Source organism: Trichosurus vulpecula, chromosome 8 (genome assembly GCF_011100635.1).
Source record: "Trichosurus vulpecula isolate mTriVul1 chromosome 8, mTriVul1.pri, whole genome shotgun sequence".
NCBI lineage: Eukaryota > Metazoa > Chordata > Mammalia > Diprotodontia > Phalangeridae > Trichosurus > Trichosurus vulpecula.
The window spans coordinates 152,987,518-153,013,234 of NC_050580.1; the positions used below are offsets into that span (position 1 = coordinate 152,987,518).

A 25,717-nucleotide genomic window follows, 5' to 3' on the forward strand; every position below is an offset into this window, starting at 1 on the left:
TTTTAAAATGAAGAGGGGTTGTAAATTTGTGTTGACAAGAGTACCCACAGATGAAATTATGTTTTTTAAAAGATTATCACTAATAGTCATTAATGTATTTACAATTCTACAATTACTAGCATGATGTTTTTAACTTTTGAAGATATTAAAGCTTAGTGTATTGAAAAAAATAGAAAAAAAGAGAGACACTGACATCCAGTGTCCAATTACACAGAACCTACTAGAAAATATAAGCAATATGTTTCACTATTTAATTTTCTAAAAGGTGCTATGCCACTTCCAAAGAAACTTGAAATAGTGAATCTGCCTAGTTGAATAGTTGTCTAGTGTTAATTTTTAGAGTATTATGTAATATGCACAATTGGCAGCTGGCAAACCAGCTGTCCAGTTGAAATTTACTGCTATAGTAAAATCTAGTTTATTTGGCATTCTTTCAACTAGAAATCCCTGTTAACCAGTGCTTTGAAATTTCAGTTACAAATAATTGACATTACATACAAATAATTGACATTCATAATAAAAACCCTGAGGCTGCTGCATCCTGAATCATCAAAAAATTAAACTATATTATATATGGTTCTGCTGTTAAGTATATTTTATTACAGCTTAAGTCTTTCAAAATTGGTAATCAATGTGTGTAAATATAGTACATTTATATTAGAACACTCCATTCCTAAACCAAATAAGACTGTCTGTCGTGTTTTCCATTTCTCGGTTATAATTGGTAAATATTTTCTGTAATGCAATACCAAACATGGAATAAAATTACATTAGGAAAGAGTTATTAAAAATGGCTCAGGAATTCCACGATGATTAGCTGCTGTGGAAAAACTGTCCTTATTAAAAGGCACGTGTCTGAGTCCTCCAAGCATGGCACATACTGACTGTGGATAAAAACAAAGGAAATGAACAATGAGGAAGTCTGTTAGGCCAGATCAGACATTATAGCAAACATTGCAGCTTAACTTCAAAACATGCATGCCACTAATGAGGTGATAGCCCTGCATATTAATAAACCTAAAGCTCTAGTCATAACCATCATTACCCACATCAAACATAAATACAAGATTAACACCTATACCATTTCTTTGGAAGATGTGAGAATGCCCTGACAGTAACTGCTCTCTCTTTCCCTGAGGATAAAAAATAGAAATAGAAGGGTAATGAGAATGGAACTTAGATTAAAAAAAAATAAAATTGGCAATCAAGCTGGGGTAGCCTTACACAGATGTCGGAAGTTTGTAGAAAGAAGATACCAAGATACTTGGTGTTCAAGGAAAATTTTTTCTATGTGGACCTGATTTGTGTAACTTTTTTTTTCTGATACAAGAGCTTTCATATTTTTTGAGAAGTGTGGTTGCTAAGTAAAGTGTAGACCAAATGGATTTCTATTTAGAAAAGCATAGACTTAAGACTTTAGCACATCTTTGTATTAGGAATTTCATGGCCCAGCCTTATTTTACCTCTTCATAAATCTAGCTTCCAGTTAGAATAATCATAAATGCCAAAAACCAATGACACTAATGTATTGGAAATGCTTCAATACCTCCTTGCGTCATAACCGCAAAAAAAGGTCAAGAGAAACATAGTTCCCATGGTAATTTGAAAGAAGTCCTGCTCCACAAAAAAGATGCAAGCAAGGTTTCACCTCATACCCATCAACTACGCCAGGGCCGTCCAACCTTAGGTTTTTATTGAAACAATAGACTAGTATGTTTTGATTTGCCATTTTAGTGAGAGCTCTGCGGTAGCTCGGCTTCATTTTCTAGCGTTTATGTAAATTTCTATGCTTGTAGGTGGGCCGCATAAATGACACTGTGGGCAGCCTTGAACTATGCAAAAATAAAAAGGCCAGGGGAGACAATGTTAGAAGGTCTATACTGGGGGTGCTGCTCATTGGTCTGCTGTGGAAAATAATTAGTAATTTTCAAGAAGAATCACTAAGCTGTTAATATTCTTTGAACTAGAGATCTCAGTATTGAGAATATACCCTAAGGAGGCAGAGCCAAAATGGTGGCTGGAAAGCAGAGACTCGCTTAAGCTCTCCTGCAAATCCCTCCAAACACCTGTAAAAATGGCTCTGAAAAAATTCTAGAGCTGCAGAATCCATGAAATAGCAGAGGGAAGCAGGTCTCCAGCCCAGGACAGCCTGGATGGTTGCTGGGAAGGGTCTATCACACCATGCTGGGAGTGGAGCTCAGCCCAGCGTGGGCTGCGCCAGGACAGACCAGACCTGGAGTTGGCCGAGCAGGCCTTAGGGTCATGAATCATTGAGCTGTAGCAGCTACCAGACTTCTTAACACACAGACACCAAACACCATGGAGCAGTTAGTGAGAAAACTACTGGATCCAGGTGAGAGTGGTCCAGCCCCAGCCCTGGGGGTGGCGGAGGTGGCATGGTGGTGGTGGCAGCAGCAGCAGGAAGCTCCTGTGGCTGCTTCTAGAGCTCCAGCATCAGCTATTTCCGGAGTCCCAGGCCCACACAGTAGGAGGAATCAAGTGGCAGATCAGAGTGGGAGTGCAGGGAGTGCTTTGCTGGCACAGAGGTGGAGTTCTTTTGCTTTGCCCTGTTTGGATCTGGGTTGTGGTTCTGGTTGGCAGTTCTAGGGGGAGGAGGAGCACTGCTGTGGCAGAGCTTGCAGTGATGGTGGAGTAGAAGTATCTCTGAAAACAGCAGTGCAGCCCCTAAAGCTTAGGACAAAGTACCATTCATTCTGAAAGCAGTCACACCCTGACAAAAAGCTCAAGGCTCAAGTATTTGACTGGGAACATGGCCAGGCAGTGAAAAAGGACTCAGACTATAGAATCTTTTTTTTGGTTATAAAGAAGATCAAAACATACAGCCAGAAGAAGTCAACAAAGTCAAAGAGCCTACATCAAAAGCCTCCAAGAAAAATATGAATTGGTCTCAGGCCATGGAAGAGCTCAGAAAGGATTTGGAAAAGTAAGAGAAGTAGAGGAAAAATTGGGAAGAGAAATGAGAGTGATGCAAGAAAATCATGAAAAACAAGTCAATGACTTGCTAAAGGAGACCCAAAAATACTGAAGAAGATAATACCTTAAAGAACAGACTAACCCAAATGGCAAAAGAGCTCCAAAAAGTCAATGAGGAGAAGAATGCCTTGAAAGGCAGAATTAGCCAAATGGAAAAGGGGGTCCAAAAGACCACTGAAGAAAATACCACCTTAAAAATTAGATTGGAGCAAGTGGAGGTTAGTGACTTTATGAGAAATCAAGAAATTATACAACAGAACCAAAATAATGAAAAAATGGAAGACAGTGTGAAATATCTCATTGGAAAAACCACTGACCTGGAGAATAGATCCAGGAGAGATAATTTAAAAATTATTGGACTACCTGAAAGCCATGATCAAAAAAAGAGCCTAGACATCATCTTTGGAGAATATGCCCTAAGGTGGTCCCATACATACCAAATATTCACAGTAGAATTTTTTATTGTAGCAGAAAATAACAGCAACAATAAAGAAAAAAAAACTTCCTAGTGAGATCTCTGGATCAAGGAATTTTAACAGTTCAGTGATTTTTCTTGAATGATACCAAATTATTTTCCACAATGGTAAAATGAGTGAGCAGGGTATTAATGTACCTGCCTTTCCACAGCCCCTAGAAACAAAATGGGTACTCATCAACTGGTGAATAGCTAAACAGTGTTAAATGAATGAAATTAAACTGAATTTTGAGAACCCTGGGAAGACATTAATTGATTCAGAATGAAGAAAGCAAAACCAAGAAAATGGCATACACAGTAATTTTAATAATGTAATTGAAACTAACACTGAAAAGTAACTGAACTGTGATTAATTGGAGTGACCAGTCCTTGTCCTAGGGAGCCAGTGATGAAATGTAGTACCCTCCTTTCAGGGGGGATGGGAGAAAAGAGGGAGGAACTACAGGTTCAGAATTTTGCATTCACTGTCAGATATGGTTCCCCTTGTATAAAGAAAAACAGTTAAAAGGAAATTCCTGGCGGGGGGTGCATGTCTCAGTTAATAACTGGTGTAAAAAACAAGAGACATCAATTACTTTAAAGAGAAGAATGCAATACACTGTTCTTTCTGAGAGCTTTCATTTGCTCTTGACCCCTATAATAGACCTTCAGATACTTGAAGACAACTATCATGCCTCACCTAAGTCTTTCTTTTCTCTAAGATGAATATGGCATGACCTCAAGACTCTTCCCTATCCTGCTTGCCCTCTTTTTTGGGTAAGCTGGTAAGTTCCAGCTTATCTTTGCTCTTCCTAAAACATGGTACACAGACCTGAATAGATTACTCCAGATGTGGTCTGCCCAGGGTAGAATTTTCATGGACAATTATTAATTCATTGCAGGACAGGATTGCATATTACCCATTTAAATCATTAAGGCTGCAATCTGCTAAGACCTCCAGATCTTTTTTTCGGGAAGCTGATAACCTAGGCATGCTTTTCCCATCTTGTACTCTGAAGTTGATCTTCTTGGACCCAAAAATAAGACAACATTTATCTTTATTAAATTTTGTCTTATCAGATTCAGTACATGTTTTAACTTATCAGGATCCTTTGGAATACTAACTTTGTCGTCCCATGTATTATTTATACGTCAGCTTTGTGTTATTTACAGATTTTGTAAATATGTCATGTTTGTCATTATCTAAGTCATTGACAGAAACATTGAACAGCACAAGATCAAGCACAGATGTGTTTGGCATTCCATTAAAGATACCCTTCCAGGGTGACACTAAAACGTTAATGACTACTCTTTGGGTATGACCCATTCAAACATTGATGGATTCATCTAATTGTGATTTAGCCCATATTTCTCTATCTTTTCCATGAGAAGAGCAAATACACTATTAAAACCTAGGTTTAATAACAATGTAAAAAAGAAAATAAAGTTAGGTTATCTAGCATGAACTGTTTCCCTACCCCCCAGCATTTAAGTTATTGTATTAGATTTTTTTTAAAGGGAAGAGAGATACAGATTTGGGGGGGGGGAGTGTTGCTGCCCCTATTGGTAATAAAGCTCCAGGTTTATTCCGTTGTAGACCTCATAGTCCCCCAGAATCTTTGAAGATTGTGTACCATTTCTTACCCTTAATGTTCACAGCTCTCTCTGTCTCCCTATGCCAACCTAGACTAGAAAAATTACTCACTGAGTTTTTCTTGAAATTCTCAGTCAGGACTCCATGTAATGCATTTTCTAGATCTTCCTAAGAGGAAGGGTTACGGAGGAGAGCTCAGCTCTACCTCTTCCTGCCATTCTGCTGTCTTGATCCCTCCCACACTATTGTTATCCCCATTTTACAGATGGGGAAACAGGTTAAGTGGACCTGCCTTGGGTCAGATAATTGCTGAGTATTTGAGACAGGATTTGAACTCCCAGCTTCCATCCTTAATGGATTCATTCAGCACCCTGACAGCCAGATCCAGCTGAGTAAGCTTTTACCCTGTCTCGCCAACTGCCTTTTCCTTTTCTTTGAGCCCTCCTTCTTGGGTTCTTCCTCCTCTTCCTCGTGTCCTTCTTCAGCTACTGCCCTTCTCCTTTAGCTTGAGTTCTCCTCCCGCTTCTCAAGCTTTCCCACATTTTTGTTGTTCAGTTGTTTCAGTCATGTCTGACTCCATGACCCCAATTGGGGTTTTCTTGGCAAAGATACTGGCATAATTTTCCATTTTCTTCTCCAGATCATTTTACAGATGAGAAAACTGAGGCAAACAGGGTTCAGTGACTTGCCCAGGGTCACACAAGTAGTGTCTGAGGCCAGATTTGAATTTCCTGACTCCCAGCACTGTGTCCACTGTGCCACCTCGCTGCCCTCTCCCACCTTTCCCCATCCCCAAATTCAATCTCTGGCTTTGTGACAATTCCAGAGCCCTCAAAATCATTCTCACAATTCCTTCTGCATCTCTTTCTTCAGTGCAAATCCTTTTACCTCTTCTTCCATATAAGAAATCTGATAGATAAAAATTCAGGCTTATAGAAAACAATATTTTAGGAGTGGTTATTTGCTTTACCAGAAAGCAAAAAAGTGCAACGAAGTAACATTCTTATAATAGAAAGTTTCTTATATGCATTTTAAACAATTAGCTTTATAGAAATTCAATTTATGCTCAATTTTCAGGACCACAGCTGAAAGCTAAGTACACTTGTGTAGCTCTTATTTGACTTTTGACTTTCTAAACATTGTAAATTATTTGAAAGCTTTCTGAGGTATGGGATAGAATCAAAGAAATAGATAATTGTTGTATAAGTTAGCACATCTTAAAGAAACCATCAAAAATTGGCTAATATAATCACGTGGTAACCAGAATTTTTGGTACTTCCCTTTCTTGACCTCTTGACACAAAATCATTGTCCTGGATACTTTTCTACAAACAGCAGAGCTGCTTAAGCAAACATGTCAAAGAGAACCTGGTTGTTCCTGGTGCTTCAGAAAAAAAAAAAAAACCACATTTAGTTAAAGCAAGTACTAGTGATAGGAATATAATGACCCTTTTTGGCTCTTGTTTAAAATCCCTTTAAATATTGCCTTCTAAATGCAAATATTAATCACATACCACTGCTGCAGTAGATCATAATTCATGAACATTTGTGTTTTTGCAGAAAAAAAAAAAAGACAGCCCATTAGCTGAGGTAAACAAACTAGTTTAATGACTCTGGGTTGTTGGTTTTTCCCTAGCTCTAACTACACAAATGAATGTCTGGGAATTAAGGTTCCTCTCCTACATTGGTCATTCCCTTTGCCTAAGGAGATCTCTGGGGATTTTGATGTTTATCATAATGATTCTTAAAAGAAGAGGAGACTAGCATCCTATCACTTTAAAATTGTGATTTTTAAAAGAAAATATGATTCTTCCTGTTACAGTAAACTAGTTTGCTTTCAGTTAACTCCTTGTGTGCTAGTGTTGTGTTTAAGCAAGCAAAGTTAGTGGGATTTTTCGCCATGCCAGGGATGAGCTGACATAATCACTGGAGGGGGGGGGGGGGCTGTGGGCCCCAGAACCATCCCAAAAAGAGTGCAGGGCCAAAGGAAGCCATCCTGCCATTCTCATCATTCTCTCCATTATTGCAATGAAATCAGATTAATATGAATATCAAGGACTGCATTGGGGCAGAAAGAAGTAAGCATGCAGCCTGTGGAAAAGGGCAATGCCACCTGCTTTGCCTTTGAGAAATCATCCAAAGGAATAGCTCTATTCTTAGGAGTGGAGCTCAGATAGTTAGCTTGAACTTGGGGTTCAAGTACCCTACAAGGAGAGTGCAGTTCTCTGCCCTCCAACATTTTTGGGCACTGAAAGGAGGTTCTCAGCAAAATCGTACTTGGGGCTCTTATTTTAGACTTTGATCATTGCTTAGGGAACAAGCCAGTGGTTTGGAAAGGGCAGTAGGCTGGGCAGAAGTAACATGTTATTCAGTTGTTTCAGTCATGTCCACCTCTTCATGACCCTATTTGAGATTTTCTTGTCAAAGATACTGGACTGGTTTGCGATTTCCTTCACTAGCTCATTTGATGAGGAAACTGAAGCAAACAAGGTAAAGTTACTTGTCTAGGGTCACACAGCTAGTAAGTGTCTGAGGCCAGATTTGAACTGAGGAAGATGAGTCTTCCTAACTCCAAATGTGACACTTTATCTACTGTTCCAACCTCACTGCCCCTAGAATTAACATAGTAGCCTTTGAAATGTATGGTTTAATTTGAAGTTAAATCTCTGCTGTCCCCACTTCCTGTTTTAAAGCTTCAGGATGATGTAAAGTGCTCAGATAATGCCGCCCAGAATGAACTAAGGAATTCTGGCAGCCTGATGACCTCTCCTGATCTGCCTTTTTTCTCTACAGGCATGACTTTGGGAGGCTAATTAAATTAGGAAAGAAGAGTCCTTCTTTGTTGATGTAAGGAGAAAGGCCATATGACAATTAAAACTGGGTAAACTGGAAAGAGTACTGAATTTAGAGTATGAAGACCTGAGTTCAAATCCCAGTTCTACTACTTAACGTGCATGACCTCTTTGGTCCTAAATTTCACGAAATAAGTGGGTGGTAGTAGAAGCCCTTTCCATTGTGAATCCTATGATCCTATCACTTCCTGCTACCTGAGAGATAGTAATAGGAGGTACTTGGAACCATGAACTTTAGGAAGTGGTTGATGTGTCAGATAGGCTGCTTCTCATGAGTGGCTCTGGAAGAGAAAGGGAGAGGGAAGATACTACTTGGACCAATCATGGGAAATCTAAATATCTCCCTTGCCTACTTTTCTTCCACTTCTCTCAAAAGATGAGTACCTGTCTCTGAAAGCTAAGTTTAGATGAATCTAATCTCCTCTTTCCAAAAAAAGTGGTTCGCCAGAATTGATGGGATGCCTTCTTCAGAGCTATAGCTAGGATTGGACTAATAGCAAGAAACTGTGCAGATGACGAATGAAGTAGGCTAGCATGAACTTTTCATCATTTGTAAAATTCCAACATTATCCGTTAGCTAATCCTAGCATTCAGTGACGATACACAAAGTATCACCAACTCTTTTCCTCTAAAAACCCTGTTCCCCAAGAAGCTTCACTAAAAACTGCGGGAATCCCGTTAAGTGACACTTGTCCCATCCAAGCCCCAGGTCCTATCTAATTTTTTTCTCTTGATCTTGATCCTTAGGAAAAAAGCAGTGTTGCTTATCACCCAGCTTGTGTGGGGGTCCTGCCCAATCAGAAGTTAAAATAGTCTCAAGACTATTGGAAAAAATATGGAAAGAATTCAAGATAATTTTTAGTATTCCTGGTTTTTACTTTAGATCCTAGAATTTGAGGACCTTTGAGATGGACATTTGAGATGATCTAATCTAATCCATTTATTTTATTGATGAGTAAACCAAGCCCAGAGTGTCCCTATTCTGTACTTCTATGAAGGGAACAAGAGAAGAAGGGAGGACTAGACTTCCAGGCCTTTTTTTTTTTTTTTTTTTTTTTTTTTACCATTCCTTCCAGGCCTGTAAGCTTTGCAAGTCATGTCTGTCTTTCACGGGCCCCACAGTAGAACAGTATCGCCCCATACTAAAGTACGTTATGAGATGCTCAAGATAGCAAATGTCATTTAGAATTTTTAATTACTCTGCTTATTTTTATTTAAGGCACTTAAAAGAATAGTTGGCTGACCTGCTCTTTATTATGTGATAGAATGATTAGAGTAACTTTTATATGGCATTGTGGTTTTCCTTTAAGTGCATTCCTGTTGTGCATGGATAAATTTGTAATGTAAAATGTCAGCATATTCTATATTTAATTGTACCTGCTGTTTTACTTCATTAGAATGCAGTCCCTGAGAAATAACTAGATAGATATATTGGTTAGTGTCTTTTCATAAGACAATTACCCATAATGAAGAGGGCTGATGAAGGGCCCTGGCCGTTGCACTGCTGTTTGTGGTCACTAGGAGGGGAGACCTGCTGGCATTTCCTCCAGCTCTAGTTAAACTGACAATGGCTTCCTAGCTGCACAACAGTTAGTGTGCATGTTTTTATTGATTTTTCAGAAGAAAAAAGTCAAGGAGAAGAAGCTTCAGTCTTCATCCACTTTCAACTCAGACCATTCTCTGAAACTAAGTTTTTTTGTTTGTTTTTTTAAGATATCTATCCTACCTAGTTCTCAAAGAACTCAGACTATCTTAAAGGTTAAAACAGTGTAAAATGAGATGTTGAGGGATAAAACAGGGATTACTTAAAAGAAGCAGAAATCATAGATGGTACCAGGCACCTGAATGTTCAGATTAATATACTCAATAGGGAATTTGGCCCTGAGCTGTATGACAGTTTAGGGAAGAGGAGAAACAAGCTTGTTCTGTTGTTTTTATTTTCTGAGAAGAGAACAAACAGAATCAACTACAGAGGCAAAATTTTTCCTGGAGTTAAATTCAAATAGGAATTTGTTTCATGAGTCCTGTGTCAAGGTTAACAAAGTAGACAATTCCTTCAACTATGGTTTCATAAAAAGCTTTTATTTATCTGTTTTTAAACCCATTGGCAAAAAGCCAAAATGTGACTCCCAGGATAGCCACCCACTTTGACCCTTATTTGTGTGGGTAGCAGGGGCTGGCTAGTGGGCGGTGCTGCCTTTTGTGAAGTGTTACAGAAATCAGAGTCTCTTTCGGATGCTAGCTTTTATTAGTGAGCTTCAGCTTGATTCTGTTTATGTGGATCTTTAATGGTTAATTGATGTAATCCAAATAAAAATACAGCTTCCATCATGAGACCATTAAGTGTGAAAATTTGGGTTGTATCTACATGATGCCAATTTCACAGTCAATTTGGTCAGTGCAGTGAAAGAGATCTGTCAGTTCAGCCATAACCTCCATGAAACCAGTTTTTTGGTATTATTTGGACCAACAATTGGATTGGTTGGCTTTATGAATTTTTCACTTTCAAACCAGTTATTTTGGCATGGTTTAGCTATATATAGGCTTAGTTGTTGTCATTTATTACTACTATCTTTAAAGCACCCAGAACTTCAATTAATCAGACTGCCTACTCTATAGCAGTGTTTTGATGTGTCCACTTTCTCTTGGCATAAAATATGTGATAATATGATTTCATAGAAACAGCACTGAATTGAGAGTCATTATTGGTTTAGACTAGAGCTCTAAGGGACTTCAGAGGCCCTCTAGTCAGAGGATTTGCATTGAAATACCAGCCTTGCTACTTGTATGTGCTACCTGTGGGGTTTGGGGCAAATCCTTTTTCATCTCTGGGTCTCAGCTTTCTCATTTGTAGAGTGAGTGGTTTAAATTTGATTAAGGTGTTCTTAATTTCTGGTCTGTGAATTTGTGATTTAAAATTTTTTTGGTAACTACTTCAATATAATTAGTTTCCTTTGTAATCCTTTGTATTTTATTTTATGCATATAAAAACATTCTGAGCAATCCATGACACACACAAAAAAGGTTAAGAACTGTAGGATTAGATTATTTCTAAGGGCCCTTCCACTTATAAAAATCTACGAGTCTATTTAAGTTAGGATCTAATAATTAGAGTTATAATTAAAGAGTCCTGCTTTGTTTGAAACAAAAAAGAAAAGAAAGTTACCACAGTAACCAAAAGAAAGTAGCAGCAAGAAAAAAATGAATGAAAAACATAATAGGGTTCCATCTGTTATTACCAAATTACTTTGAAAAGCCACTTGCTATTATCTTCAGAATGACAGAAGCCCCTATTTGTCAAAGCTTCTTTCTCAGGCTCTCCCTTCTCTCCCTCCCAGATATTTTTCTAATAATTTTCTAAACATTGCAAATTATTGGCCAGAACTGCACTGTTATCTTGCACTGTCACTACTGTAACTCAAAGATTCATTACACCATTCATCACTGAAAAGCTCAGTTTGCTGTGAAGTCTCACTGAAGGAGTGGGATGATAGTGTGAGACAAGGCAAGTGTTGTGATTGGGTAATTGTTGATTCTTCAGTGATCCCAGCTGAATAGTTCTTGTCATTTAAGAGAAATCCTAAGAAGCCTGTATTGAGGTGGAACAGTTAGGCTGAAATACAACTTCACTTAACACCTGTCCCTGTCAAATTCCTGCTGCCTTCCAAGGACATTGTGAAGGTATGGCCAACCAAGGGGAGGGAACCTCTTCTGCCTTTTTTTTTTTTTTTAACAAATCATATATCTGCTTGGATTATCATAGACCTATAAAAAACAAGAAGTTTGGTTATTTTTGAATTACAGTGGCTCATTCTTTTCACTCTATTAGAAGCTCATTTTTCCCAATCATCCTCTAAGGTCCAGTTCAAATGGTACCTCATTTGTGTAGCCTTCGCTGTTCCTCCATGATGGAGTGATCCATGTATTTTTCTATCTTATCTTGTGTTACACTTATTTGCATGTATTGTTCCTTACTCTACTTTATTAAGTGGTAAGCCCATCCCCTATTCATCTTTGTCTCCCCTTCAGCACCTAGAACATTGCCTTTCGTGTCATAGGCCCTCACAATAAATGCTTGAGATAAATGGAATGGAATTTTCCTAGTCAGCCCATCAACTGCTTGGCTATGACAGTTTAACATCAGTGAGCCATTTAAGTCATTGTCTAATTTGAAATGAAATGATTCTGTAGATAAGGCCTTAATGAGTCTCTAGTCTTACCTTTATTTTACATATATAAACTGAGACCCAGAAAAGTTCAAGGGCTTGAACAGGGTTCCATTTAGTGGCAAAAACAGGACTGAAAGTCAGCTCTCATAACTCTCCCGCTATACCACAGGAACAAAGAACATATAACTAAATCTCAGAGTCTCAAAGGAAGAGAACATGAAGTTGTGCTGTTTCACCCTTGCCTTATATCATATTGTTGAATGTAAATAGGTATCTATATTTTGCAATAAAATTTCTCTGTTTTTATAGAAATGTTTGTGTTTAGTTGTATGAAAAAAACACTTGTACCTAGTTTCTCTGTCTCTTATTTTTATTTTTAAAATAAATCGGGAGGCCTCTCCAGACTGACTCAATAAAATCAATACCCACTATTGGTGTCAGCTCTCTTGCCTTCAGTGTACCTAATTATTAAACTCTAATAATTAATGGCCTGGTTAAATAAAAATGACCCTGATCTGTCCTGATAATTGTCCTTTATGATCTGTTACTTTACCGACTCATCTTTGATGTGCCTTGTTCGGAGGAGAAAGATAATGTTTTTAAAGGAAAAATGATACTTTCCCATTCTCTCTTGTTTTCTATGACTCGAGATTTCACTGAAATAAGAACACAACTAACTGCTTCTTCAAATGGCCTTTTTCTGCCTCTTCTCTTGATGTTTTATTTTGTCTGGCTCAGAGTGCAGTCAAAACAAATCACATTACTCTAGTGCCCCTTTCCTTTGGAGCTATTCTAGGGAGTTAGGGACTTTGCATGTTACACAGCAGCTTTATATGAGGTCAGTTGATATCCCTGACATAAAGGCAAAACATTTTATCTAGGAAGTGAAACTTAAGTTGATGCTTCTACCCTCATCCCGACATATTAGAATATTAAAATTGTGCCACATTGTACAATGGGAATTTAAATTGAGGGTATAGGAAGGTAAAAAAAAAAAAAAAGAAAAATACACATATATACATATTCCTCACTTGGGACTTTGTCATCCTGAAACGTCATGTACATTGTATGTTGGCAAATAATAGATGGAAGATAATTGTATTTGTATTTTCCTCATTCCGAAAAGTATTAGAGAAGAAAAGTATAATTTGAAGAAGATGCAAATTATCCTGCAAGCAAACATTAGTCTGGTGTGACTAGTTCTAAGCTTATTCACCAATCCATTGAGTAGGGACCACAAGCTCAGTTAACTTCTTAAAGGTATAAAAGTTAAACCTAGCCCAAACAAATCTTGTTTAGAAATGGATGAAGGAGGATCCACAGCGTCTTCTTGTACATGCTAAATTTTTTTTTATGTTTATGTTTAATTGTACTCTTTGGAGGAAGCCCAGGTTATAGAACTGTCTGTGACACTAAAGTGGCCAGACTTCTCTATTAATCTTGATTTCTTCATTTGTAAAATAAAGAGTTTGTTTTTGATACTTCCTTCCAGCATAAAATGCTAGAATTTTCTGAAAGCCTTTTCATTCCCCTAATATTTTGACTCAAATGCAGTATAAACTACTATCGCCTCAACTGAAACAACAATTTTATCTTGATATAAGTATAATAAAACCTAATTTTAGCATGGTTTATTCATCAAAGCAATATTTATAGACCACCTACTCTGTCCTCATGGGAATACAGAATGTTACATGGTTATAGATTATAGGATCCTAGATTTAGAACTGGAACTGATCTTTGAAACCATCTAGTCCAGCCTCCTCTACTGACAGATGAAAAACTGAGGCTGAGGGAGATGAGGCAAGGTTACTTGCCTAATGCTGCATGTTTAGTGAGTGGCAGAAGTGGGATTTGAACCCAGGTCCTCTTATCCTAAATCTAGTATTCTTTACCACCAAACCACACAGCACTTTCTTGGATTTAGATGTTTTGTTGTTCAGCCATTTTCAGTCATGTTCAATGCTTCATGACCCTATTTGGATTTGTTTTGTTTTTGGTTTTTGTTGGTTTTTTTACAAAGATACTGAAAATGGTTTGCCATTTCCTTCTCCAGCTCATTTTACAAGATGAGGAAACAGGGTTAAGTGACTTGCTCAGGGTCACACACCTAGTTAAGTATCTGGAGTCACATTTGAACTCAGATTTTCCTGATTCCAAGCCCACCCTCTATCCACTGTACCTTCTACCTGCATTGGATCGAGGTGTACTAAATGTCAAAAATCTACCCTCTCCAAAATTTCCCCAAATTAAACAACTGCAGAAAATATAAACCTGATAAAGCATAGGTAGTTTATAAGGTGGATGGTGATTTGAATCTCATTGATTGTATTTTATTCCTTAATCAGAATTATTTTAGTTACTCTGACTTAAATTTTTAACACTTAGTGGCTGCATTATGCAGTAGCTTTGTAGTAAAGGTATGGATTATTTAAATTGTGTTCACTGCAAAATGTTGGAACAATACCAGTCTAAATGTTTCAGTGTGCCACTTCTGTCATTGGTAGGACCTGGGTTCAAATCCCACTTCTGCCACTCACTAAACGTGCAGCATTAGGCAAGTATTGTAGTTGGTGTAATTGAGACAACAAATCGCTCAGGATAGCTCATGCCATTTGTAGACAAAGGATTGAATTAAAATCGGAGCAGGCAGAGATCACTTTTAGCTTCTGGGCTAGGGGAGGGATAACTGTTAGAAAAGGTTTCTTGGAGGTGAGCCTCAAAAGGAGAGATTTCAATAGATACAACTGTGGAGAGAACACATTCCACACAGAAGAGAGTGGGGTGGGGTAGGGTAGGGTGGAGTGAGAATCTGCTTAAATATAGAGTTTAAAAAGACCAACCTTTAGCTTTGATACTTTAATGCTAGGTTGGGGGGTTTTTGTTTGTTTTTTTTTTCTCTTGACAAAATATTAGGTAAAGAAATGGGAGCAGTAAGTAAGCAGTAAGTACTTATCTTTTTAGAATTCTCTTATGTTAAATTTGTGTTTTATAAGATCGAAAAGGGAAATGTTTGGCTACTTTAAGAATTCAGATGCAGTTTATTTCAGAAAAAAAGGCCAGTATAATCAATCAACTAATATTTTTGGCAAGCATACTATGTGCAAGGTAAGGTTCCTGCAGAAAATACTGAGAAATACATGGCAGTTACCGCTCTCAAGAAGCTTAATCTAGTTAAAGGAAGAAGACATGACCACATAGAAAGAAAATGATTATTCACAAAAGTGCACAAGGGCCAAAAGCATGTTACTGACAGTGAGCACGAGAGAAGTTCAAGTGAAAAAGGGCCCTGGGGTGGATAAGAAAGGATTTGTGAAAGTAATGTAACTTGAGTTGCTTGAATCTTGGGGGATGTGTAGGCCTCATTCTTATAGGCAGAGAAGAGTGGTGAAAACAGGATGGGCTGACCTACAGAAAGGCACTAAAGCTTATTTTAGGAACGATGAATAGATCGTTTTGAGCATAGCATAAGATGGGCAGAAATGGATAATGAAAAATAAGGCTGGCTTTCTTCACACAGAGGAACAGTCATATTTATTGATGATTTAAGTTCATGATAAAAACATTTTTAAAAGAAAAAACATTAAGAAGGTGTTGGGTTAACACTCTAGCTAGGGAATTTGTACTTTATCCTATAGGTAGTAGAGAACCAGTGAAGACTTTTAAGCTGGAAAAAAAACGAATGAAAGGGTTTTTGGAAATTTAACCTGATAGGACTATGTAGATTGGATTGGAGTGGACAGAGACTGAAGTGAAGAGAGAACAGTTATGGTGGCTTAAATAATTTTTAGCAATTTGACATGTATTCAAAAAGAAGAGGGCAGAGTGTGTTACTTAGAAGGAGTGTTAGAGAATCGTGGTTGCCACACGGAATAAGCCCATCAAGAAGGACTCTTAGTGATTATATGACGGTGTTTTTCTTTTTCCTTATCCATAAGAGAGAGCACAGAGGCGTTTTGAAACAACCAAACCATTGTAAGAAAAAAAAAAGAAAGGCTTCCGTGACACAAGATCACGGGATCATGGATTTAGGCTGGAAGATGATAGTATCAAGAAACTTCAGGATGTTGCTCTTGTTGTAACAAAGATTTGATTTTACTTATAGTAATAATCAATCCTTGATCCAAAAGAAACCAGAAAAAAATAGGAGAATATCAGAGAACTTTAAATTTATCTTTTTATAATGTTTATAATCATTTTGTGTTAGAATTTAGAAATTAATCAACTGATGACATAATTTGATTTTCATAGATATAAGTATAGCTGGTACTTGTATTTTTCTTTTTAGTAATCAGAGATATAGGTATTGAATCATTTACTTTTTGGTTTCCTTTGGTCCTGCTCTAGATGTGAAGCCCTCCAATATGTTGGTGAACACGAGGGGACAGGTCAAGCTATGTGATTTTGGAGTTAGCACACAGGTAGACCTCATCCTCCTTTCCTTCTTCCCTCTTCCACTACTACATTTTTTTTGTCTTTCCTCCTTCCTAGAATTAAAATCACCTAGCTGCCAGACAAACAGAACCCTAGAATGCTAGCCTCTCTGGGAACACGTTATTCATTTTTAATCTCTGAGCGAGTTTTCTTCATCAGAATATGATTGTTCATTGTTTAATGACAGTAAAAACTGCTGATATTGTAATTACTACTTACGAATAGCAAACTTCATTGATATGCAGCTTTGATATGAAAGCGTTTTGGCCAGACAAAAGGGAGGGCAGAGTGGGAGCTGTGTCTGGGGAGCCCAACTGGCCCACAATAAAAATTAATATTGGGAGCAACAATGGCGGTGGGCCATTACAATGTGCAGCACAAATTTTAATTAATTTCCATTTTGGGCCTCCCTTGAGAACCTCGGTGATAGTGACCCATGAGCGTGCTGTGATGTTGATTTGAATTGCAGCCACCTTTACTCTCAGCCAAACACGAAGACCAAAGAGGAGGTCAACGTTGTATTATGAGTTGTCAAAGTCTGTTATCCCTCCAGTGTATTTAGTGTTCATTTCATTCTAGTAATGCATGTGGCTTCATTCACATCTTGAGCCATCTGACTCAAAAATGAGTGTGTTCAAATTTTTCTTCAAATTGACTTTTTATATCAGGCGGGTTTGGGGTACTAAAGCTATAAGCATCCTGCTTAACAGAATTGTTTAAGGTTATCTGCTATAAACTGTAATGCTGTGCTTGTTTAAAGTGGAAATAGCATCCAAAAGAAAAGAGAGATTTAATCATTTTTAATGCCTTTGTAGATAAATTTGTTCCCTTTTACATAATTTTTAGTTGATTTATAGGAATGATGATTGTAGGTTAAACGAGGAATAATTGCCCATTTTATTTCCACATTATCTTTATATTGTTCTAACAGACTGTTTTGTCTCATAGCTGGTGAATTCTATAGCCAAGACGTATGTTGGAACAAATGCTTATATGGCGGTAAGTAAACTTATGCAAAAATAACATTTAAACCAAAGTCTTTATCTTTACATACTTGGTAATATATAATTGTTGAATTTATTCCACAGCTTTTGTTCTTACAGATCATAAATTACAAAGTCAATCCACTCAGTCTGATTTTAAAAATCTTTGTAAAAGACATTAAGGATAATACAGGGGCTCCAAATCTATCTAGCATCGTTGACTTAACTGGATTCTGTCACGTGTGAAAAAAAATCACTAAGCAAATACAGTATTGAAGTATAATCTTATAGGAGAATTGAACTATGCCGTATTGGCCATTTTGCAAGATTGCTTGTCTGATTATCCCACATGTGCTCCCAAACTGTTAGTGAGATTGGTTGTTTTCTCCAGGAATGCAGGCAAAACAACACCAAGTTATTGGTGTTACCAAATTTTACATGTGGCTATTCAAATCCATAGCCCACGGGGAGAGCTCTATCTAGTACCTGGACTTCTAGCTTCTTCAAGTCAACCATTGGACTCATGCTAATTGGTAAGATAGGTTTTCTGGTCCCATTGAAACATTGAGATGTTTACTAGAAAAGAAATAGAAAGACAAAACTATTTTACAAACTAATATGGCCCTTTTTTCTTTGACCTCTTTTCTTCCTTTTTGTCTTTTCTTTTTTCCCTTTCTTTCTGTCTGTCTTCCTATCTTGCCCAGGCTGGAAGTGCAGCAGCCACCCATAGGCCTGATCCCTATATTGATCGTTATGGAAGCTTGGAAGCTTTACTCTGTTTTTCCACAGTGAGCCATCTTGCCTCTTCTTAAGCATCCATGGGCCTTCCACTCTCACCATGTTTGTGCCAGACTTAGTGCCGGCACCCAGTTGGCTTTAGCCCTACCACAGCTCAGAACTCTTGAACTGAGCAATCCATCAGCCTTAGACTCTCCCCAAAAGCAAGGATTACAGGCATGCATCACCTTACCTGGCTTGTTTTCCTCTTCTGAAGAGCATCTCTGTCAGTTTTTGAGCATGCAAAGATGTTCGTTTCAATAAATGTGCTTCCCTCTGTGTGCTTCCAAAATGATTTCCAGTGAATGGAAATCGCAGTAGCAATTATCAATCACATCTAGAACTTAGATTTGGTGCAGAAAGATTTTTCATCCCTTAAATCAAAAAATATTCATTTTGATGGACACCTGGATTCTTTTCTCTAAGGAAAAACACCCAACCTTGTACCTTATGCCAGTTCAGGCACCAGAATATAGGAAAAATAGCAACTTCTTAACTATTAGACCTTCTTAATTTGAGAGACTAGAGGCAGCTAGAGGGTGCTAGGGATAGACCACTAGACCTGGAGTCAGGAAGACTTGAGTTCAAATCCAGCCTGGAATACTTGTGACCTTGAGAAAGTCAATCTCTGTCTGCCTCAGTTTCTTCATCTGTAAAATGGAGATAATAATAGCAGCTACCTCCCTGGGTTGCTGTGAGGATCAAATGAGATCATATTTCTAAAGCACTTTGTAAATGGTAGCTATCATTGTTATTAGAAGACTGATCTGTTAACCTCTGAAGCCTTCGTGCCTTATTCTTAACAAGACTTCATTATCCTTCTGGTCCCACCAGGGTAGGCAAGTTTGGGGGACTATAGAGGGGGGCAGGGAAAGAGGGAAGCAGCTTCAGTCGGTAAAAGAGCTCAGGATATTGTGATGAGAAAAAACACCTCAGAGTGAATCAACTTTTCAGCAGTGCGTCATGTTCTTAGTGGCTTTAAATTGCTCTGATAATTAAATTGCATTATTCTTTGACTGTACAAATTCAGATTACAGTTGTCCTTCCCAGGTGTACATTAAAGAAATTACTTTTTTCCAAAGTGTTTATGGATGAATACTATGCGTCTGTCTGTTAATTGAAAAAGCAAGGATTAAAATTATGAAATGTTAGATCCGATTGGCAATAGTAAAATTGCTTTTCTTCTTGGTTGAGTGGATTCCAGTCATAAAGTTTATAGTCCAAGCTAAGAAAATCAAGGTAACTAGGAAGTATAACTTGATAGGCTAAGCCTTGGTGATGGATGGAGTACTAGGCCTTTTTTTTTTAATCAAGGTCATGGATTTAAGAGGAATAAGCTTGTATCTTTGAGAGGAAAATGAGCTTTATAATAGGTCTTACCACAGATTTGGATGTCTTCAGTCAGCCAGTATTTTCTAAGCACCAGTTACTTGCCTAATTCTGCGACAGGATGGGGCTAGAACTTGTGATCTAGTTGGGGAGATAAACACATGTGAAACAATTAGGAAGCAAGACATTATATACAGATACAATGAAGTTCTCCATTGCAGTACGAGCACGTAGTTTCTCTCCTACTATTCAGAGTTCAGGATGGTGGAGTGGAAAGATTGCTACATTTGGGATTCAGGAAAGTCCTGAGTTTAGCTGCCACCTCTGATACTTTCTAGCAGGTTGACACCGCCTCACTGCCCTGATGTCTCTGAGTTGTCTGGGGCATTGTAGTGATGAGTCTTTCTTAGTAAAGGTTGAAGTAGATGATTGCTAAGGCCTCTTCCATCTCAGACTCTGATTCACTGAAGGGGACAGATAGAAAGCCCACTTAAACAGTGAGGTTAAAAAACTTGCCTGACACAGAAGAGCTATCAGTGGTTGCTCTTGTACACTACTTGCAGAAGGGTTTAAAGTAGGGCTTCTTAACCTGGGGTCCATGAACGTGTTATTTTTTAAAATATCTATTTGATTACTGTATTTCAATATAATTAGGCTTCTTTCTAATCTTGTGTATTTTATATTTATAATTTCCATATTTATTTATAATTATGAATTATTTATAATTTACATATATTTATTTATGCACACAATGGCATTCTTCTCAGAAGGTTCGGTGGGCTTTGCCAGACTGCCAAAGGAGGCCATGACACAACCCTGGTTTGAAGGAAAAGGAAGCTTCATAAAAGCAAGGGGCACTTGAACTGGATGGGGAAGGGCAAGGAAACCTAGGCAGGGCAAAGAAAATGAATGGAAAAGGCAAGAAAGCAGGACTTAGCATGGTGTATTTGGAACGACATGACTTAATAAAAGCTTGTTGATTTTTGACATGGTTAAAAACAGAAACCAAGAAACTGAAGGCCAAGCTTGAGAAAGGCACCTTTTTTTTCCTCTTTTCAAAGCCTTTGATTTACCTAAGCCTTGTTCTTAGTCCCACCTGCTCCAGTAATTCCAGTGATGAGATACACACTTCTGGAAGGTGTCAAGTATGAAATTGAAGGTAATCAATATGGGGTAGAGCTGATTCATTAAACTGGGCTGTCTTAACATTTCTGGATAAAGAGAACAGGTTTCTTGATGGAGGACCATAAAAACTGAATTCTGAAGCAGGTTTTGCCACCAACTGGCTTCAAGAAAAGTATTGACTCCTGGGGGACCTTGTTCATCAAAGTAAGAGGCAGCTAGATGGTACAGTGCATAGAGTTCTGGGCCTGGAATCAGGAAAACCTGAGTTTGAATTTGGCCTCAGACACTTACTGGCCATGTGACCTTGGGCACCTGGGCACTTAAACCTCAGTTTGCCTCAGTTTCCTCAAGTGTAAAACGTGGGTAATAATAGCACCTGTCTCCCAGGGTTGTGGTGAGGATCAAATAAGACAATAATTGTAAAGCCCTTAGCACGTTGCCTGGCACATAGGCATTAAATATAAATGCTAGCAATTATTATTTTATAGTAATTACTATATCCATTACAATAGCAATATTATAGCTACTATAAAACCTCATTTTACCAGAGCCCAAATATGAGCAAGATTCTTTACCCTTTTTATGACCTTAGACCAGTCTCTTAAACTCTAGTCCTCGGTTTTCTCATCTGTAAAATGAGAGTCACGGTCTATACCAGACAGTTGTAGCAGCACTCCCTGAAACAGCAAAATAAGTGCCCATTGATTGGTGACTAGCTGGGCAAGTTGTGGTGTTTATGTTCAATTGAATGCTATCATGAGGTACTGAGTGATGAATATAGAGAGTACAAAGGCAGGTTACTCCCACTACCCACGGACTTCATTCCTATTCTTATTCTATAGAAGGGATCTAGAGAAGGTCCTAAAACCATGCTAACTAGGTCCACTACAAATTTACTTTCTATATGTAATCTGAACCAGGCCTTTACTGCCACAAGGCATTACTTTTATGGTTCCCTGATCTACTCATTATCCCACTTACCACAGCAGCTTGTTTTTTTTCCAAACTTTTTCATCTCTCCTTAAGCTTTTCATTGTACCCCCTACTCCTTCTGCCCTTTTTCAACTGAAAAAAAAGTGAGCCCACTTGCCAAGATCCCATTCTTCTCCCCTTCTCAGCTCATATCACCAGTGTTTTACCCACTGTCTCCTTCTTTACCCCTGACTTATGTGAAAAGGTAGCCCTTCTCCTTGCTCAAGTAAGCTCCTCTACCTGCACCCTTGATCCCATTCCTTCATTACCCTCTCTACCATCCCCAATCTCTCAGTATTTTAATCTCTATCTCTTGGCTACTTCCCTGCTACCTACAAACCTACCCATGTCTCCCCTATCCTTAAAAAACTCTTATTTGATCCAGCCATTCCTGCTAACTATTATCTAATACTTCTCGTTCCTTTTGGCCAAACTCCTTAATATGGCCACCTGCAATCAGGGCCTCCATTTCCTCTCTTACTTTCCAGGAGTAGGGAACCTACAGCCTCAAGGCCACACGTGGCCTTCTGGGTCCTTGGGTGTGGCCTTTTAACCCAGTCCAAGTTTTACCGAACAAGTCTTTTTATTAAGGGGATTTGTTCTGTGAAGTTTGGATTCAATCAGAGTGAACACTTAAGGTCATAGAGGGCCACGTGTGGCCTCGAGGCTGCAGGTTCCCCACCACTGCTTTAGACTTTCCTTAGTCTGGTCTCCAACCTTATCCTTCAGCTGAAATTACTGTCTCCAAAATCACCATTGATCTCATCCCTATTGTCAAATGTAATGGGCTTTTCTTAATCCTCATCCTTCTCAACTCCTCTGTAGTCTTCGGTCTTGTCATCCAGCTTCTCCTTGATGCTCTCTTCTTTCTAGGTTTTTGTGACACTGCCTTTTCCTGCTTCTCCTCCTCCCTGACTTACTAGATATTCCTTCTCAGTCTTTGCTTAATCTTCTTCCAGGTCACATCTGCTAACTGGCTAACTGTGAGTGGCCCCCAAGATTCTGTCCTTGACTCTTCTTCCCCTAGGTGATCTCATCAACTCTCATACATTCAATTAGCATCTCTGTGCAAATGATTCTCAAATCTATTTATACATCCCCAACCTCTCTGTTGACCTTCAGTCTCACATCACCAGATATCCTATTGAATATCTCAAACCATAGGCTACTCAAAACTCAGCATGTTTCAAACCCTCTCTTCTTATAGATTTTCCTCCTACTATTGAGGATCCCACCATCCTCTCAATCACCCACACCTGCAACCTGATTGTCACCCTCAACTTCTCACTCACCTCACCCCCCCCCCCATATCCAGTCTGTTACTAAGCATGGTTGTTTCTGCCTTAACAATGTCATGTTTGTCCCCTTTTCTCTTGTGATGCAGCCACCACCTAGGTGTAAGCCCTTATCATTTCATATCTGGTGAAGTGATACTGCAGGCTATTAGAATGGGCTGCTGGTTGGTCTCCTGGCCTTAAGTCTCTCCCCACTCCATGTCTGCTATTCAGTTGACAAGGTGATCTTCCTGAAGTGCAGATCTTAACCATGTCACTTCCCTTCTCAGTAAACTTCATTTGCTTCCTTTAAGATCAATTTTTTAAAAAATCCTTCTTTGGCTTTTAGCCCCTGACAACCTTGCCCTTTCCTGTTTTTCCAGTGTTCTTATACTTTTACTTCTTATACTTATACTTTTGAGTATTAGAACTGAAATGTGAACTCCTGCAAAACCAGTCTTTTACCACTACACCATACTGCCTCCTGAACAGCCTCATCATCTGGGCATTCTAGTATGTTGAGCTTTTTCCCTCTTTTGAAAACTGAATTATTGAACAGATGGCAAGTTTTAAAAATCACATATGAAAATGTAAAATCATAATTTCATTATTTCAAGATATGAAAAATATCCATAGGCTTGGAAATAAATTCTGTTTTAAAAAGGTGGTTACTTGGACCTTAGTATCCAGAAAGTCAACATGAATGATTATTTTTCACCTCCTTCACCATTTAATCTGATTTCTCTTTGAGAATTTACAATCTATTCAGTACTAGCAATATTACACACTCGAAACCAAATGGTGGTATTGATACAGAGATTATGATGATTTAAAAACAAAACACAGAGATGATATGTTTTAGAAAAATGCCAATTTAAAATATTTGCAAGTGCACTATATATTTTGTAAGAGAAGCTGCTTGACCCCCTGGCCAGAAGCTAACTCTCCTAACACACTCTCTCTCTCCCTCTCTCTCTCTCTCCCCCCCTCCCTCCCCATAGAAGTCAACCAATTCACTTTGGTGACTTGTGCCTTTGGCATGTAGATGCTAGAATTTCCTCTCACAAATCCCAGACAATTCTGGAATGGTTTAACTGAATGAGCCTCTTGGACTAGATATATGTAAACTGAGCCACAGGGTCCAATTCTTGGGTCCTTTTTACTGGTAGCTAGAGAGGGAGGTACTTTCTTTATTGACATATTGAGTTCTAAAACATTACAGTCCTTCATCACCGCCACCCACACCACCCCCTCCCACCCATCCCAAGTCATGACTTCTTATTGTTCTTGTTAAGAATGTGCTAGGGTCAGGGGATGGAGTGAAGATGGCAGAGAGAAACTAGGAAGTTGCCTAAGCTCTCCCCAGTTTCTCTCAGAAACAACATTAAATCAAGCCTCTAAAAGAATGTGCTAGGGTTTGTGAATTGCTTTTTTTTTTTTGGTGTACTTAAAACTCAGATTTTTTTTTTTACTTTGAGTCATGGTTTTTTTCCTATTAACTTGCTTTCTGCATTGGTGACAGCTGCCATATCAGAGGAGCCACATACCAGCTTTAGCATTTTAACTGCAAAATGTCCATCACAGCTCATCATGAGTAATGCAGAGTCTGGTGGGGTTTTTGGCAGACCATTTTAGTTTCAAGTATGACATCAGCTCAAAACTGCTGCTCGAGGCCATATAGGCCTGGCATTATAAATCCAGAATGAATTTAGAACCTCCCTTGTGCTTTGAATCTGTTTCAGTGGCTTTGGGAGCATTTGCCAAGTTCTGTCTACCATATAAATTCTTCAGGGTAGCCACATGGAGCTTGCTACCTGAGCTTGCCACGAGTTACCGCCCAAGTCCTGCATCACAACAGTAATCTTGTTTCATCTGCTTATTGAAAGGATAATTTCTGCAATGTGAGGTTGTCAGAATCCTGTCCGCAAGGAGTTCTCTGTATCTGCCACCTGATATCTATAGTTGAACACTAGCTCACCCTCTTGCTTTTCCTTTTTAAATTTATTTTTCTTTGTTTAATTTTCAGTGCAGAATTCATTTTTCTCTTTGGCTTGTTGTCTAATGAGCAAATTTAATGAATATACTTAATCCCATTGTCATGCCTAACAAAATCTTATGGACACAAGTTGCAGTATGCTTTTTGCCACCTTCTGTATGATGTGGCCATGTCTTTCTTGATCATTATCTTGGTTTTAAGAAGATAGGAAATATGAAAGGAAAGGAAAAAGAGAGAGACTTGTTCCATTAAACTAGTGCCCTTTTGGTCATCACTTTCTGAGTAAATTTATGTAAAATTTACACTTACGGATTTTTTATCTTATTTTTTGATGATTTTAGTGACTTATTGACTTTAAACTTTATTGTTGTCTCATTTTTCCTAAGCCACACTTTTCCCCCATTCTACCTTTCCTAGAACACAGCCAATAGCTATAGCAACCTCCCCTGACAGTATATACCATATTCTACATCTGTAGTGTCTACCTATCTGCTAAAAGGAAGAAGGTGTGTTTCCCTTTAAGTTCTCCAGGATCAAGATTGTTAAACATCTGTTGTGATAGATACTAAAAGAGTCTTTACTCTGATGAAAATGTATAATTTAATAGGCACTGAGCAGTCTAAGGAACTTAGGCCTGATCATTTGACATGCCATAAATATTTGTTGAATGAATAAATAAGCAATTGTTTCTTTTTTGTTCCATAGCTGCAGCTTAGCCTTTCAATAATGTAATTGGACCCTACTACCCCACCTTCAGTCACTTCA

At 38.4% G+C, this 25,717-nt stretch overlaps 1 protein-coding gene across 3 annotated transcripts in view; it reads left to right on the forward strand.

Annotated features, from left to right (window-relative positions):
* MAP2K5 (mitogen-activated protein kinase kinase 5) overlaps positions 1–25,717 on the forward strand; it is a 283,285-nt gene that overhangs the window by 149,977 nt on the left and 107,591 nt on the right. For all 3 annotated transcript variants that reach the window (XM_036736975.1, XM_036736976.1, XM_036736977.1), the window contains 2 exons: positions 16,410–16,483; positions 17,445–17,495. In XM_036736975.1, the coding sequence (XP_036592870.1) occupies positions 16,410–16,483; positions 17,445–17,495 (125 nt within the window). The remainder of the gene's footprint in view (positions 1–16,409; positions 16,484–17,444; positions 17,496–25,717) is intronic.